We start from the raw sequence: 13,886 nt of genomic DNA, 5'->3' as shown, positions 1-13,886 counted from the left end.
AGCCAACTGTGCCAGTGGGATGCCCAGGTGCACCTCAGGAGCAACTAGGACAGAGACCATGCAGGTCTCCACCATTAGGCACACTTTCTGAGCAAAATGCTTATTTTATCCGTCCCTTTTTGGGGTGTGTGTGTGTGGGGTGGTTCCCGTTTCCTCACAGATACTCGAGAATCTCAACACACAGCCACACACCAGCTCCCATCCTCTAGGTTAGGCTCTCGCCTTCTGGGGCTATCCGTGCCGTTCCTTATTCAGAGCATCGATAAGGCCACCACTCTGCTGCTCCTCAGCTTCAAGAACCTGCTTCCAGGCCTCCTCACCAGTAGGTTCAGAGCTGCAGCCCGATCCCCAGCCTGTCGTAATCACTGAGTCTTTCCATGGAGGTCAGTAGCCTTTAGCACAGGCCACTGCATCGAGCCACAGAATTGCCTTCAGAATCCACTTGCGTTCTTAGCACATTGGGTAGGAATCACTTCCCCTATACGCTGCCTGCACCCAAACCATGGAACAGGTCCAAGCCATGGAAAGAGCCAGCCACCTTCAGATGTGTTGTCTATGACAAAGATAGATCAAACACCAAATGGAGCAGATTGCACCTCTCTCTGCCATACCTGGTGGGTCCATCCTGTCATGCTTTGGGAACACTAGAATAGCTAGTCATAGCGACGAGGTATTCGCAAATTGAGGAAACACACACACCAGTGTTAAGCACCACTTGATGATTCTATGCCTTTTATTATTTCAGAAAATATCTTTGTTGAGAGTTTGTTCACAAAAGCCATTTAATGAAAAAAATTCCGTACAAAATTGGTTATTTTTTAAATGTCAGGGGAAGAATAAAAACATATGGTGGTGATGGGGAGTTGAAGAGGTTATCCAAAAAATCAACCCCCCCAAACCAAAACAAATTAAAATACATAACAAAGGAAGAGAATGTTTGCACTAAAGCATAAATATGGAAGAACAGAATTTTCCTTGAGTTTCTTTGTTGAAGTTTGGTCCAGAGAATTAAACAGGTTAAAAAGACAGATACGAGCACCCACCCAAACTTTGTGTCTTGTGTCCATCCCTCCCTCTGGCAAGAAGTACACATGACATAAGGAGATGAGTGACCCAGATGACAGCGTCAATATAAAGACTGCCAACTCGAGCCACATGTTATGCACTCAAAGGTCACAAAAAGGAACTGCTATACTGCATGATCAGACAGCTGTAGACGCTATCTACTGTAGACAGAAGTCAGCTTCCATTGACTGGACTCCATAGTCAGATGTAGCTGTAACTCCAGTCCACTGGAATGAAGACCACCCCTCTACAGATTTCATGTCTAGTTCTGAAGAAAGACCATCCTCCACTTAATATAAAAACCAGGGAGAAACCCTTCCCTTATTTGCTACACCTGTGCATGATAGGTAGGAAAAAATCATCCTACAAAAATACAAACTTTAATGCCCTGTTGAGCAAGGAAGATTCATTTAACAAACTTTTAAAAAGATATTGATCTGCAAAATGCTACATTCTCCCCGACATCCACCCCTCTAAGATCCATCTGGGACAAGGAGAGAGGGAGAAGAACTGCTGGTTCTTAAGAGACTTTGCCACAGCCCAGGTTAGGAGGCGTTCTGTGCTCCACGCAATTATCACAACTTGACCTCATCTCAGGGGCCCTCCCCTCCCAGGGTTTGGTGACGGATGCAGGCACTACTGGAGTGACCACGCTCCAGGCGGGTTATTGCACAACCAGCGGTGCTATAACACTGAATCTGGGACCCAGGGCCCAATTCTGCATGATCCCGAGTGCCCTCAGCCTTCTAGCAGATGGGGACACTCAAACCGTTGCAGAAGATACGCAGCACTTTGTGGGATGGGGCCCAAGAAGGGGACCCATTCGAGAAGCGGGTCTCCCCTTCCCCATGCTCTCTGCACCTTTGTATGTGGATGGGTCGATGAAAGAGTTAACCCTAGAGACTGGAAAAGAAAATAATCCATCTCTACGAGGAGATGGTTCTCCAGGATAGAGAGGAAGTTTTGGTTTGCTAGGAAACGCAAGGAGAGCTGCACCAGCGACTGCAGAGCCAGGGACAGTATGTGCACAGGAGCAGAGAGGAGCAAGAGCGTCTGCATTGGGAGGGATGGGATGGGAGCCCCTCCAGCCACAAATGACCCCAGCGATGCCTGCGAAATGGCAGCCCGTGGGCGTCACTGCAGAGGCCGACCGATCTAGGCAGAAAAAGGGGAGGGGATTTTAGCCATGGAGAAAGGAACTATCCCACAAACCGAAAAGGCACAGAAAACGAGGGGCGACTTCCAGCGGGAACGGTCCCTTTCCCCAGTGACTCTAAATATGGAACACGCATCATACAGGTACACAGAGCCTGAGGGCACGGAGTTATTGAGGCAGCGCATAGGCAAGAGAGTACAGACTATACCGCAATGTAAGGCACTTGGTATATAGAGAACAATGAGCTACTTCATGGCCTTGCAGGCTTGTGCCAGAGGAAAGGCTGCCTGGAACAGGGCGGGGTGGGGGGAAATCATTCAGCAGCCTGGTTTATTTGGATCTGACAACTAGCCACCTTTTAACCGGGAGTCTCAGCTCCTCGTCTGCAGTTAAGTCGCTGATGTCAGAGGAGCAAGGCCAGCTCCGGCTCTAGAGAGATTTGGGGAGCAGTCACTCCCTGCAGGGCTCAGCGATCCCCTCCTGGCTGGGAGCGGACGGGAAAGGGGAGAGGGATGGAAGGGTGAACTGTGCTAGGCCCAGGGGCCAAGAGCTTGTGTCCCAGCTCTCGCTCTCTCACTGGCCTTTCCCGCCTGGTCCCGCTGCTCCTTCACCCAAGTGCTGGCTTTGCTATGCATCTGTCCAGCCAGGGCTAAGGAGGGACAGTCACAAGGTATTCCCTGGTGCTCTGCTCCAAGATATTGGGGGAGCAGGAGGAAGATCCCTGGGAGATGCCAGCTAGTGGCCCTCCTTTGACATTCAAAGCTCCTAGGGGGATGGGGGGAAGGAATGGAATCTGACCAGCTACATTCAGGCTCCCAGGTATTCTCTCCCCAGCACAGGCAGGGGCTTCCAGTGCAGGAGCCAGAACAGGCATGGAGAGGACTCAACATCTGTGAAAGCAGCATGGGCAGCCAGTTCCTCTCACCACCCCAAAAAACAAAAGGCCGGAGAGCATGAATTACAATCGCCTCCAGTAAGGAAGGCCACAGGGAGGAGCATGAAACAAGCCAGGAACATCCAGTATGGTTTATTCTGGCCCGTGTCACTCACCCCAGCTAGGAAGGAAGAACCCTGATCCCGATCTGCATGAGAAGTGATTCCATGACACTTCATCCCTGCTACTCCCTGCCTGCCTCTCCTGCTGCCCCTTTGGGAGCAGCGACACCCTCTCCCTGCTCAGCCAAAGGGAAATGCTACCCCTCCAGGCAGCCGCAGCAAGTGCAGCTGAGCCAGCTTTGCCGAGAGGGAAGCTCCCACCCCAGTGAAGCGCCAAGTCACCTCAATGCATTGCAACATGCCCACTGCAAAGTCTGGCTTACGGGGACCTTCCACAGAGAGAAATACCCTCTGCTGCCTGGCAGCCTGGCCGTCTTGACCAGCACATGGCACTGGAAGAGCCCTGCAAGTGGGACAGCTCCAGCCACCCGGAAGAGGGCACGGGATGCTGTTCCTGGGCAGTGGACAGAATCAATGAGTGCTCGAACAATTCCCCCACATCTCCTCCCAACATACGCAGCCAACGAGGGGTCGAGGGAGAGTGGTTGTATGAAAGAGGCGGCCTCTGAGGTAGATTTGAGACAATTCCATCCACCAGCCGGGGAGGAGGGTGGCATGGATCGGGCGAGAGGCACTCCCACAGGCTGCTCTCTGCTATTCCCACCCAGCCCAGGAAGGGATGCATGGGCTGGATCCCAGATTAACCAAACCCCTCAGGGGATGCGAGGCCTGTGAAGCAGAAAGACAGAAGCTGGCAGCTGCAGCCGGAAGGGAGAGGCCATAGCTGGTCTGGGATGGCAAGGGCAGTGGTGAGGCATGAGGTGAAAGGCCCTGTTACAGATAAACTCTGAGTGGCAGGGAGTCTGCTCTCTGGCACGCAGCGAGTGCTACGTGACCACAATGCCACAGGATTAAGCCAGCACTTGGGTGAGGTAAGGAGAAGCGAGGTGTGGGACCAGGGCTGGTGGAGCCCTCACCTCCAGGGCTTACATATCTTCAACTGAGTTTGGCCTGAGCGACTCCTTGGGTGACATCATCCCAAGCAAGGCACTAGGAATTGCAGGGCAGAGGCAGAGCCGAATCACCGCACCCAGAAGAGGGAGGGAGGTGGGCAGAACCGGCCTAAGAGCTCATGTCCTGCCGCAGACTGCTAGGGATCCCACATGCTGGAGCTCCAGTACGATGCAAAGCATGTCTGAGGTCACCACCCTGTGCCCTAATGCAACAGGCCCAAGCCAGACCTGGCCCGCCTCTGCAATTCCGCTGGGCGTGCTGGATGCAAGGCTGCTCTGCAGTTCACCCAAGAACTCGAGCAGTGGCACCCCCCCGCAAGGACGCCACCCCGATGCCAAGAGGTGGTCTGCACACAGGGCATGGCTTCCCCAGCTCCCCAAACCTCTATCCGCATGGTCACAGGGCACCTTCAAGCACCCGCCTGCCCCTCCGAGCCCAGGATGTAGGGGAATGCCAAAAGGGCAGGGGAAGAACCTGCTTTAGAAAAGGGGTGGTTTGCTTGGAACCATCCCATGGTGCATTTGTAACAAAAACACAACAGGAAGAAAAAACACTCAAGAAGGGGGCGGGGAGGGGAGAAAATTGCACGCTGATTGACTATAGAACTGAGCGGAAGGAGAGGATGGGAGGTTTGGTTCTGGCTCCTGCAGGCCGTGCAACGGAGCAAGGTTTTTTGGTTTTATTGCAAATGGTTTGGGGAGGGGGGGAGAGGGAGAGACCTTGGGAAGATTGAGAGGTTTCCAAGCCATTCAGCACCTGGGAGGCCGAGGGAGGGGCTGGTGCTTAGTCCTGGTCTCTCGCCCTCCTCCCCAGCAGACGAGCCTTCAGCTCTATGGAGACTTGAGCTTCTTGGTGCGTGGGGAGGTTCCGTTCTCGGCTTTCACCACTCCGTTTTCATGGTAACCTGGGGACAGGGGAGCGCAGCGAGTTAGGGACACTCGACTGGGGCCTCATTGGCTTCAAGGGGGTGAGTGGGCTTAGTGCTGGCTTAAGGGTAAGAACTGTCATCTCAGCTTCCTCCGCTTGGGCTCATGCAGAATTGCAGAGGGACGTCAGCACCCTGCAGCCCTTCCCCCTTGTGTCCTGGTCCCACCAGATCCACGGGCTCGGGTTGCTTCATGGAACACTGTCGCTCCTGAGCAAAGCCCCAGCACCGCCTTCGGGGCACTACGCTGCTGGAGGGGACAGAGTAGGGTCGCCAGGCATCCGGTTTTCAACTGGAACGCCTGGTCAAAAAGGGACCCTGGTGGCTGCTGAGCGGGCTGTTAAAAGTCCAGTTGGTAGCGCAGCGGGACTAAGACAGGCTCTTGGACGCAAGAACAAATGGATATAAACTGGCCATCAAGAAGTTTAGACTTGAAATTAGATGAAGGTTTCTAACCATCAAAGGAGTGAAGTTCTGGAACAGCCTTCCAAGGGGAGCAGTGGGGGCAAAAGACATATCTGACTTCAAGACTAAGCTTGATAAGTTTATGGAGGGGATGGTATGATGGGATAGCCTAATTCTGGCAATTAATTGATCTTTGACTATTAGCGATAAATATGCCCTATGGCCTGTGATGGGATGTTAGATGGGGTGGAATCTGAGTTACTACAGAGAATTCATTCTTGGGTGTCTGGCAAGTGAGTCTTGGCCACATGCTCAGGGTTTAGCTGACTGCTATATTTGGGGTCGGGAAAGAATTTTCCTTCAGGGCAGATTGGAAGAGGCCCTGGGGGTTTTTCACCTTCCTCTGCAGCGTGGGACACAGGTCACTTACTGGAGGATTCTCTGTACCTTGAAGTCTTTAAACCATGATTTGAGGACTTTATTAGCTCAGAGATAGGTTAGGGATTTGTTACAGGAGTGGGTGAGTGAGATTCTGTGGCCTGCGTTGTGCAGGAGGTCAGACTAGACGATCATAATGGTCCCTTCTGACCTTAAAGTCTAAAGTCTATGATTCCGTGCCTGTCCTGGTTCCGCACAGCTCCCAGAAGTGGCGGCCAGGTTCCTGCAGCCCCTAGGCTCAAGGGCAGCCACGGGGGCTAAACGCGCTACGCCCTCCCCAAGCACCAGCTCCGCAGCTCCCATTGGCTGGGAACCATGGCCAATGGCACCTGCAGGTGGGGGCGGCACACTGAGCCCCTGTGGCCAACCCTGCCCTGTGCCGAGGAGCTGGAGGGGCATGCTGGCCGCTTCCCGGAAGCCACCTGAGGTAAGCGCCGCTCAGAACCTGCACGTCAAACCCTCTCCTGAGCCCCAACCTCTGCCCCAGCCCTGAGCCCCCTCCTGCACTTCAAACCCCTCATTTCTGGCCGCACCCCGGAGTCCATAGCCCCAGCCGGAGCCCTCAGCTCCACCGCAGCCCAACCCTCTGCCTCAGCCCAGTGAAAATGAGTGAGGGAGGGTGGGGGAGAGCGAGTGACAGAGGAAGGGGGGATGGAGTAAATGGGGGTGGGGCTTTGGAGAAGGGGCAGGGCAGGGGCGGAGCCTCACGGGGCGGGGCAAAGGTGTTCGGTTTTCTGCAAACAGAAAGTTGGCAACCCTAGGACAGAGCTGGGGCCCGGATGGCTCCTGGCCATTGCTGATCCTTCTGCAGCAGAGGAAGGGACCCGACAGCATCCTGGGCCCTTACATCTTGCCCCCAGCTCAGCCACACACGGCCCTGCTCTCAGCACCCGGCCTTGGCACTTACCCGACTCCCTCTTGACGGGCTTGGACTGCTGTTTGGTGAGGGTGGCAGCTCTCTGCCTGGCGCTCTGCTCATTCCAGTACTCCCGCCAGCGCCGCAGCTGGAAGTGGATGAAGTGCCACATCATCCAGGCCTGGGAGAGGCACACCAGGGACAGCACGCCCATCCTGGGGGGTGGGAGGGGGCAGAGAAGAGGCAGGCTGAGAATGGAGCAGAGAGACCGAAGCCAGGGGCCATGGAGCCACTTCCAAACCCAACCAAGCCAGCTAGTAAATGGCCTTCATACCCAAAGACCACAGCGATCTACAGAGACTGGTGCTCTCCAGAGCCACAGACCAGTTCTGTGAGGACCACCTGAGGGGAGGGAATAGTTGTTCCAGGTACCAGCCCTGCCCTGAGTCCCGCTGCCAGTTTTTGCTTAGGTACAATCACGCCTGCCACGTCCCTAGGCTCCTCTGACAACAGGAGGGAGGACACAGCCAGACAGAAGTATGATTTATGTTGACCAGGTCCCTTAAATTGCAGTTATGGCTAGAAAAGGGATTGTACTAAGTGCACCTCCTTACATGACAGATCTGCTTGGAGGCTCTCTTCGTATCTGGTCTCTTTACTGAGCAAACAAGGATTTTTCTTTCCTTCACACTACAGTTCACAGACAATTTTGCTGAGCCTCAAGACAGCCTAGCACCCAGCTTGCGCGCCTAGCACTATGCTGCATCTAGAGCCCTCGGTACGGGAGAAGTTCCAAGCAGAAGACAGTTGGATTTTCAGACCCCTCTGACTTTGCAGGTCCGGCCCTTGGGAGCCGAGTGGGAGTGGATGGGTAGAGAACCTGAACACGGGCATCACTACTGCTTTCATCAGTCCCCTTCCTGACTACATGAGCATGCGTTAAGCAATCCGGCAGACCATTTCAGCCTACGGGAAGGAAGCCGATGGAGCAGCACATGGCCACGTCTTACCTGGAAAGCAGAGTGTTGAAGTTTCCTTTCTCTGGGTCGAACGCCTGGTTCTCCACCCGAGCCAGCCCGAAGCCAACAACCAGCACGGAAAGGGTGAGGGTGAAGAGCCGGGTGACCACGAACACCACTGCCCAGGCATTAAACCTGTGTGAATTCCAACAGGAGCGTCACTGGGATGAGCCTCCATCCGCAGTGGGGGCGCACAGCCAGCCTACCTGGAAGGGCAGCAGGAGTCGCGAGACGCAGACATTCAGGCCAGGAAACTGCCTCAACATGCCCAGGAGCAGCATGTTGTTCATGGGGACCCACTTTTAACAGGGTTGAACTTTGGGGGAGGAGGGGTTATTTCAGCCTAGGAGTGCTATGCAACTGTCACAGCTGGCCCCCTTCCTGCAGCCTCAGCAAGGGTGCCGTTGCCGGAACAGGCCACGCGTGAGATGGCCCTGCCGAGTCACGTGGGAGGCAGGTTGGCTGGGGCCTGTGCTGAACAGGATTTAAGTCTCCAGGGCTGTCAACCTTCCACTCCAGAGCACACCACTTTGTGCATGCGCAGAGAGTCTCCTGGCACATTTGTGCACAGTTGGCACTAGTGAATTTCAGGCCCGAAGGGATTTCAGGTCCAATTCTCTTATGCCCTTTGTTGTGTGTGGTCATGCAGCCCACTGCAACAGGAGCATAGAACGTCACCACCATTCCAGTATCTGTTTATATCCATTAGGCTTTGTGTTAGGAAAGCAGCCTGCTGCGCTAGCTCTGCGCATACACCTAGCGAGGGATAGTTTTGACGAGTTTAAACAAACAAGACAAAGGGTGGGAGGGTAAACAGAAGCACAGAGAGAAGATGAGACTGGCCCAATATCTCACTGAAGGCCAGCAGCAGAGCTAGGAATAGAACCCAGGTCTCCTGATTCCCAGGCCAGTGCTCTATCCACTAGACCACACCACCTCTCCAACTTTGCACCGCCGTACATGACTACACAAGGTCTCAGGCCCTTCACAGGCTGCACTGATCAGGGGTTCTTATGCTTACTGAATCAAGCCTGGGAGTTAATCCGGCCTCGAGTGCCCTCTTTGTACTTGTGCTGTGGAGATCTTCCTGCCCACTGCCAACAGGCTAGTCAGGAACTGCAGCACCCGTGACCCCTCTCCCCACCCCCAAGGTGGGAGCTCTCTTGCAGATCCGTTCTGGAGAAGGAAGACAGACTTCCCCCTAGACTCCATTGCATGACAGTTCTGGCCGGCAAGGGGCGAATCGCTCCTCTCAGCTCGGTGTACTTACAGCTTCTCGTTGTTCTCATCTGTGAAGTAGAATAGACGGGCCATGTGGAAGAGGAATTCAGCGAAGTACTGCAGCAGCAAGAGGACAAGCCCCAGGCGGGTTAGGCTAGAGAGAGAAGACACAGGCATTGCCATATTGGAACAGACCTGAGCTCCAGTCAGCCACCTACCTTATTACTCCTACTTCATGTTTGTTCTGCGGACTATGTGCTTCAAATCAAAATCAAAACCCCGTTGTGCTGGGCCTTGGACATACACATGCCTGCCCCAGACAGGTTACAATCGAAATAGACTTGACATGGTTTAAGGGGAAACCAAGGCACAGAGCCCACTATCACCGAGCAGAGCCGGGAACAGAAGCCAAGGTCTCTTGTATTGTAGTCCAGTGCACTAGTCACTGGACCCTGCTGCCTCTCACATAGGCTGCGTGCTTCACCGGATGGCGTATGAAAGTCTTTAGAACGTATTTGTTCTAACTGCAATAACAACCCCGGGAGAAAATTTTCCTGACACCAAAAAGGGGATCACATCTTCCAGCCTGAGACTGAGAAGCACTCGCAGAGGTTTGCGTTGTACGATGCTCTGAAAGTATTAGGTGCCGGCATGTCATCCATCCTAGCTGATGTGACTAGACAATATCTTCTTTCCTAAAAGTAGCTATTGTCCTATTTGGAAACTGTTGGCTTCAGTAACATACTGTAGCTGGGAGTTCCACAGGCTAATCATTTGTTGCATTTATTGTTGGTTTTTAAATCACCCCCGCCCCCTTTACTCAAGTCTCAATGCGTCGGCCAAGATTTTCACAGGGACTAGCGATTTTGGCTGCCCACCCCTCAGCAAGTACTGAGCACCCGCCCTCCGGAAACCAGGATTTTCCCATCATTCTTCGCAGGCCCCATAAAGCGAACTCCACTGCACTCACTTTAAGAGGTATGCTCCAGCTATATGCATCAGGTACAGGGTGATGTACCGCAGGTGACGAGGAATCTCCTCCTGGCAAAGGAACAAAGATTTAACAGTAAGTTCAACCTTCCTCACTTGGAAATCTGAATGAGCACACGCAATGGAGCAGCGAAGCACGGAGGTAAGTCTAGGGCTTTCCCTGCTCCGCCAAGATTTGTGGAGCGCTCCTGGTGGTACATGCAACATCATCCTGTGGCCATGAATATTCCACCTAATTGGCCAAGTGTAAAGGCAACATGGTGGCCAGGGCACCTATGCAAGCTGAGAGAAAGCAGCTTCCAAGCTCGCTCTCAGTGTAAGGGGAACATGCAGCAGCTGTGCCTTCCCCAGCCTTGCACTTCTCCCCAAGTTCCATGTATGCAGTCTGGCATTTTGCTTCTTAAAGCTACTGCAAATCCACTGGCCAGTGGTTCCACCAGATGAGGCAGCCTTTGCAAAGCCTGCAGCGCGGCCTGTCCAGCACTCACCTTGCGCACCTTCTGGAAGTATAGCTCAGGCAGGGCATGCAGCCAGTAGGCCAGCTGGCAAAGGTAGAAAAACTTCACCTGGAACCTGAAATGCAAGGACAGGACAGGTGAAAGATTGGCAGGCAAACCCAGCTCCAGACTGGAAGTTCCATGTGTGTAAATATTCCCCATACTATGGACTGGGATGGGGCATCACCCCTTTGAGAGTTGCGGGGAGAATTCCTCTGAGCAGAAAGCACATGCCCTGATCTGACCCCTGGAAATCAAACCAGCTACCCCAGTCCCAGCCAAGGGGGGGAAGACTGCCTGATCTACTACACCCATTAACTCAGCAGGAGGTCTGTCCCCTGTGGACTTTTCCTGGAAAGAGGAAGCCTCGGGAAAGCCAGAGAGCCTGCAGGGAGCAGCCATTCCCAAACAGTCTGGGGGATGAAGGTCAGGTTTGGGCTAGTTTTTTAATCTCTTATTTGAGGACTGGGAAAGAGGTACTGGCCTAGGGCCTTAGACAAAGTCGTCAAGGGGTTACTGCTTTTCAAGAGCTAATAGATACGGCACCCAAGGAATGGGAGGGAAAAGAGAGAAGGAGAATTTGACAGCAACCAAAATGCAACATTGTGTGTTTGCTGGGAGGCCTGGCAGACTCAGACTCATTCCGGATTTGGCATGCGGGTGCTAGAATTCCATTTGCGCTGCACGGGGCACCACAGAGCACTCCTCTCCCTACTGTTTTGCACCTACACTAGGATCCAGTTACCCACTAGCATTCAGGGGAGTGCGCACATGGGAAGGAGGGGCCAAATATAAGTTTAATCATTCATGGGATCCAGGATTCCTGGGCCAGAATGATCTAGAGTCACAGATTTCAAGGCCAGGAGGAGAACTGTGGTCACCGCCTAGGCTGACCTCCTGCGTAACACAGGCCAGCAAATTCCACCCAGGGATTCCTGCTTCCAGCGCCTAACCCCACTGAGCTCCTCCTGGGGATTTAGCATGGGAGTGGGAGCCAGGAACCTCCTAACTTCTAACCCCAGCTCTGCCGCTGATTAGTTGGGCAAGTCCCAACTTCTCTGCCCCCATTAGCATCCTAATAAGGGGACAGATCACTCCTGAATTTCTGAACCCATGGTTCCCAAACATTGGCTATACACTGACTGGAGCTCCCTCTTTCTGTCTGGGTACTTATATATCCCCCAGCCTCACAAACCTTCCCAAGTTCACCATTACAGCATCCCTGCAAGGAGGGGAGAATTATCATCCCTCATTTTACAGATGGGAAACTGAGGCACAGAGAGGTTAAGTGACTTGCCCAAAGTCACTGGGAGCTCGGAACCGAATTCAGGACTCGAGTCCCAGGCTACAAGGGGAGACATGCTCTGAAGTGCCCGATCACACAATGCCTCCCGCCACCCCGCCACCTCCTGAATTTGTATTAAGATTTCAAATGTCCCTTAAGACCTTTGTAGAAATCAGGGTTTACTGGCAAACCCAGCATGGGAAGGGGCTGTGGGATCCTTTGTACAGTGCTTTGAAAATACACAGCAAGGTAAATGCTGCCTAGTCACATGGCACTGACTCCCATGCCACGTCCTGACATTAACCTAAAAAGAGGAAGGAAGCGGTCAGCTGAAGAACAGAGCGCTTACGGGAGAAAAACATGAGGGTAGTTTTCCCACCAGCTCCTCGGATTTGACAAGTATCCTTCCTGAAAGAGAAGAGGAGAGGCAAGTTCTAAGCAAAGGAAATCATCAGCACGTGTCGGTTCTGGGGTTACCCACATCAGTACCAATTCCAACTGCGCAAACTAAATGCCATGTCAGTAATGAGAAACTGAGAAAAGGGGCCTGGAGGCTGGATCCTTTCAGAGCAGCTGCAATTATTACAAGCTGAAGCACGTTAGGTAAGGCCAGCATTAAGGTTGCCAAAACACTGACATTCTAATAGGCCTCTTACGGCTGATGATAATTTTGTCCAACTTTCACGTAACAGGGCTGCACCTCTCCAGGTCTCCTCTGTATCTGAAGGGGAACTGAAATAAAAATTGGGCAAAACTTCTTCAGCCATTTTTGAATGCAGGGAATGTTTTTTGTTATAAAGCTGCTGCAGCCTTCCCCCAGCTAATCTGTCAGTGGGAAAGGGCAGAAACCTAATAGTTCAAGGATGGAGACGGTCCCATTTGCCTTTTAGGGGTCCAGTGAAAATGCATTTTGATTCCACCAAGCTATAAAAGGCTTACAACAGTGTGTACCAGCCAGCCAGCACGCTGAACGAGCCCTGGGTCCAGCAGAGGTAACAGGATGCGATCCTGTAATTAAAACCCATAAGCCCAAAGGGGTGAAGTTCAAGTTATGTCTCAGTGTTCCCTTATGCTCCCCTGCCGGCCTGTATCAACCTGCAGTCACTTGTCTTAGACTGTAAGCTCTTTGGGGCAGGGACCCTCTTTTCATTCTATGTTTGCACGGTGCCTAGCACAATGGGGTCCTGACTCCTGGTCCTGGACTGGGGCTCCGAGGTGCTAGGATGATACAAATAAATAATAATGGTTGTGCAGGAAACCTGAACTTGGACATTCCCAGATTTATTTTTAGTGCTTTGCTCTGCAAACGTAAGTGCTCTTTTAATGCAGTGTCTTTGCATGGACATATTTACTTCGGTTTACTGGACTTTTGTCTTCAACACTGCAGGCTGCTTTGGAATTGTGAGATACAAGCGGATCAATATTCAACACATGCAAGCCCACATGCAGGGCTTGTCTGCACGGAGCAGCTAGCGCGCGCTAAGCCACGGTGTGATTTTACAGCACAATAGCTACCTTGTGCTAGATCCTCATGTGGACACACTGACTGGGCACTCTGGAAGTGTATTAAGCTGATGTGCACCAAGGCTCTGTTAGTGCAGAGTAAGAGTGTCCACACAGGGAGTTAGTGCGGAGTGGCTGGGGTGCACACTAACTATTCTGGGCTTTCTCACCATGTAGAGAAGCCCACGCTCCCAAACCAAAGGGAAGTCTCCTCCCATCAACTCCCCCTTCCCTTAAGGAAAGCGCGGGAGAACAGAGGCACCCTGAAGGCCAACAGATCTTGGCTTTGTCAGACGTAATTTCACATGGTGTCAAATTGAAGTTGGGGGGAAGTTGGGATCTGGAGGCAAAACCCGCAGCCAGGGCCAGCTTGGACGATTCACCCTCATTTACAGCGTCTTCTCTGAAAAACCACCATGGATACCGAGCTGCAGCCAGGCTGGGGGACAGAGCACACAGAGTTAGAAAGCTCAGAAGCCTCTTTCAGTCAGCTGGCACGCCCTCGGGGCTCCCTGG

At 52.9% G+C, this 13,886-nt stretch overlaps 1 protein-coding gene across 4 annotated transcripts in view; it reads right to left on the bottom strand.

The window, feature by feature from the left end:
• Positions 1-715: 715 nt before the first annotated feature.
• Positions 716-13,886, bottom strand: part of TRAM2 (translocation associated membrane protein 2) — a 48,055-nt gene continuing 34,884 nt past the window's right edge. For all 4 annotated transcript variants that reach the window (XM_073335695.1, XM_073335692.1, XM_073335693.1 and 1 more), the window contains 7 exons: positions 12,217-12,275; positions 10,574-10,658; positions 10,066-10,136; positions 9,145-9,249; positions 7,866-8,009; positions 6,907-7,070; positions 716-5,135 (listed from right to left, as the gene is read on the bottom strand). In XM_073335695.1, the coding sequence (XP_073191796.1) occupies positions 5,062-5,135; positions 6,907-7,070; positions 7,866-8,009; positions 9,145-9,249; positions 10,066-10,136; positions 10,574-10,658; positions 12,217-12,275 (702 nt within the window). In that variant the 3' untranslated portion in view covers positions 716-5,061. The remainder of the gene's footprint in view (positions 5,136-6,906; positions 7,071-7,865; positions 8,010-9,144; positions 9,250-10,065; positions 10,137-10,573; positions 10,659-12,216; positions 12,276-13,886) is intronic.

The sequence above is a fragment of the Lepidochelys kempii genome, chromosome 3, assembly GCF_965140265.1.
Source record: "Lepidochelys kempii isolate rLepKem1 chromosome 3, rLepKem1.hap2, whole genome shotgun sequence".
Classification (NCBI taxonomy): domain Eukaryota; kingdom Metazoa; phylum Chordata; order Testudines; family Cheloniidae; genus Lepidochelys; species Lepidochelys kempii.
The sequence above is the reverse complement of the archived record's forward strand: the minus strand, read 5'-3'. Positions and strand labels throughout refer to the sequence as shown.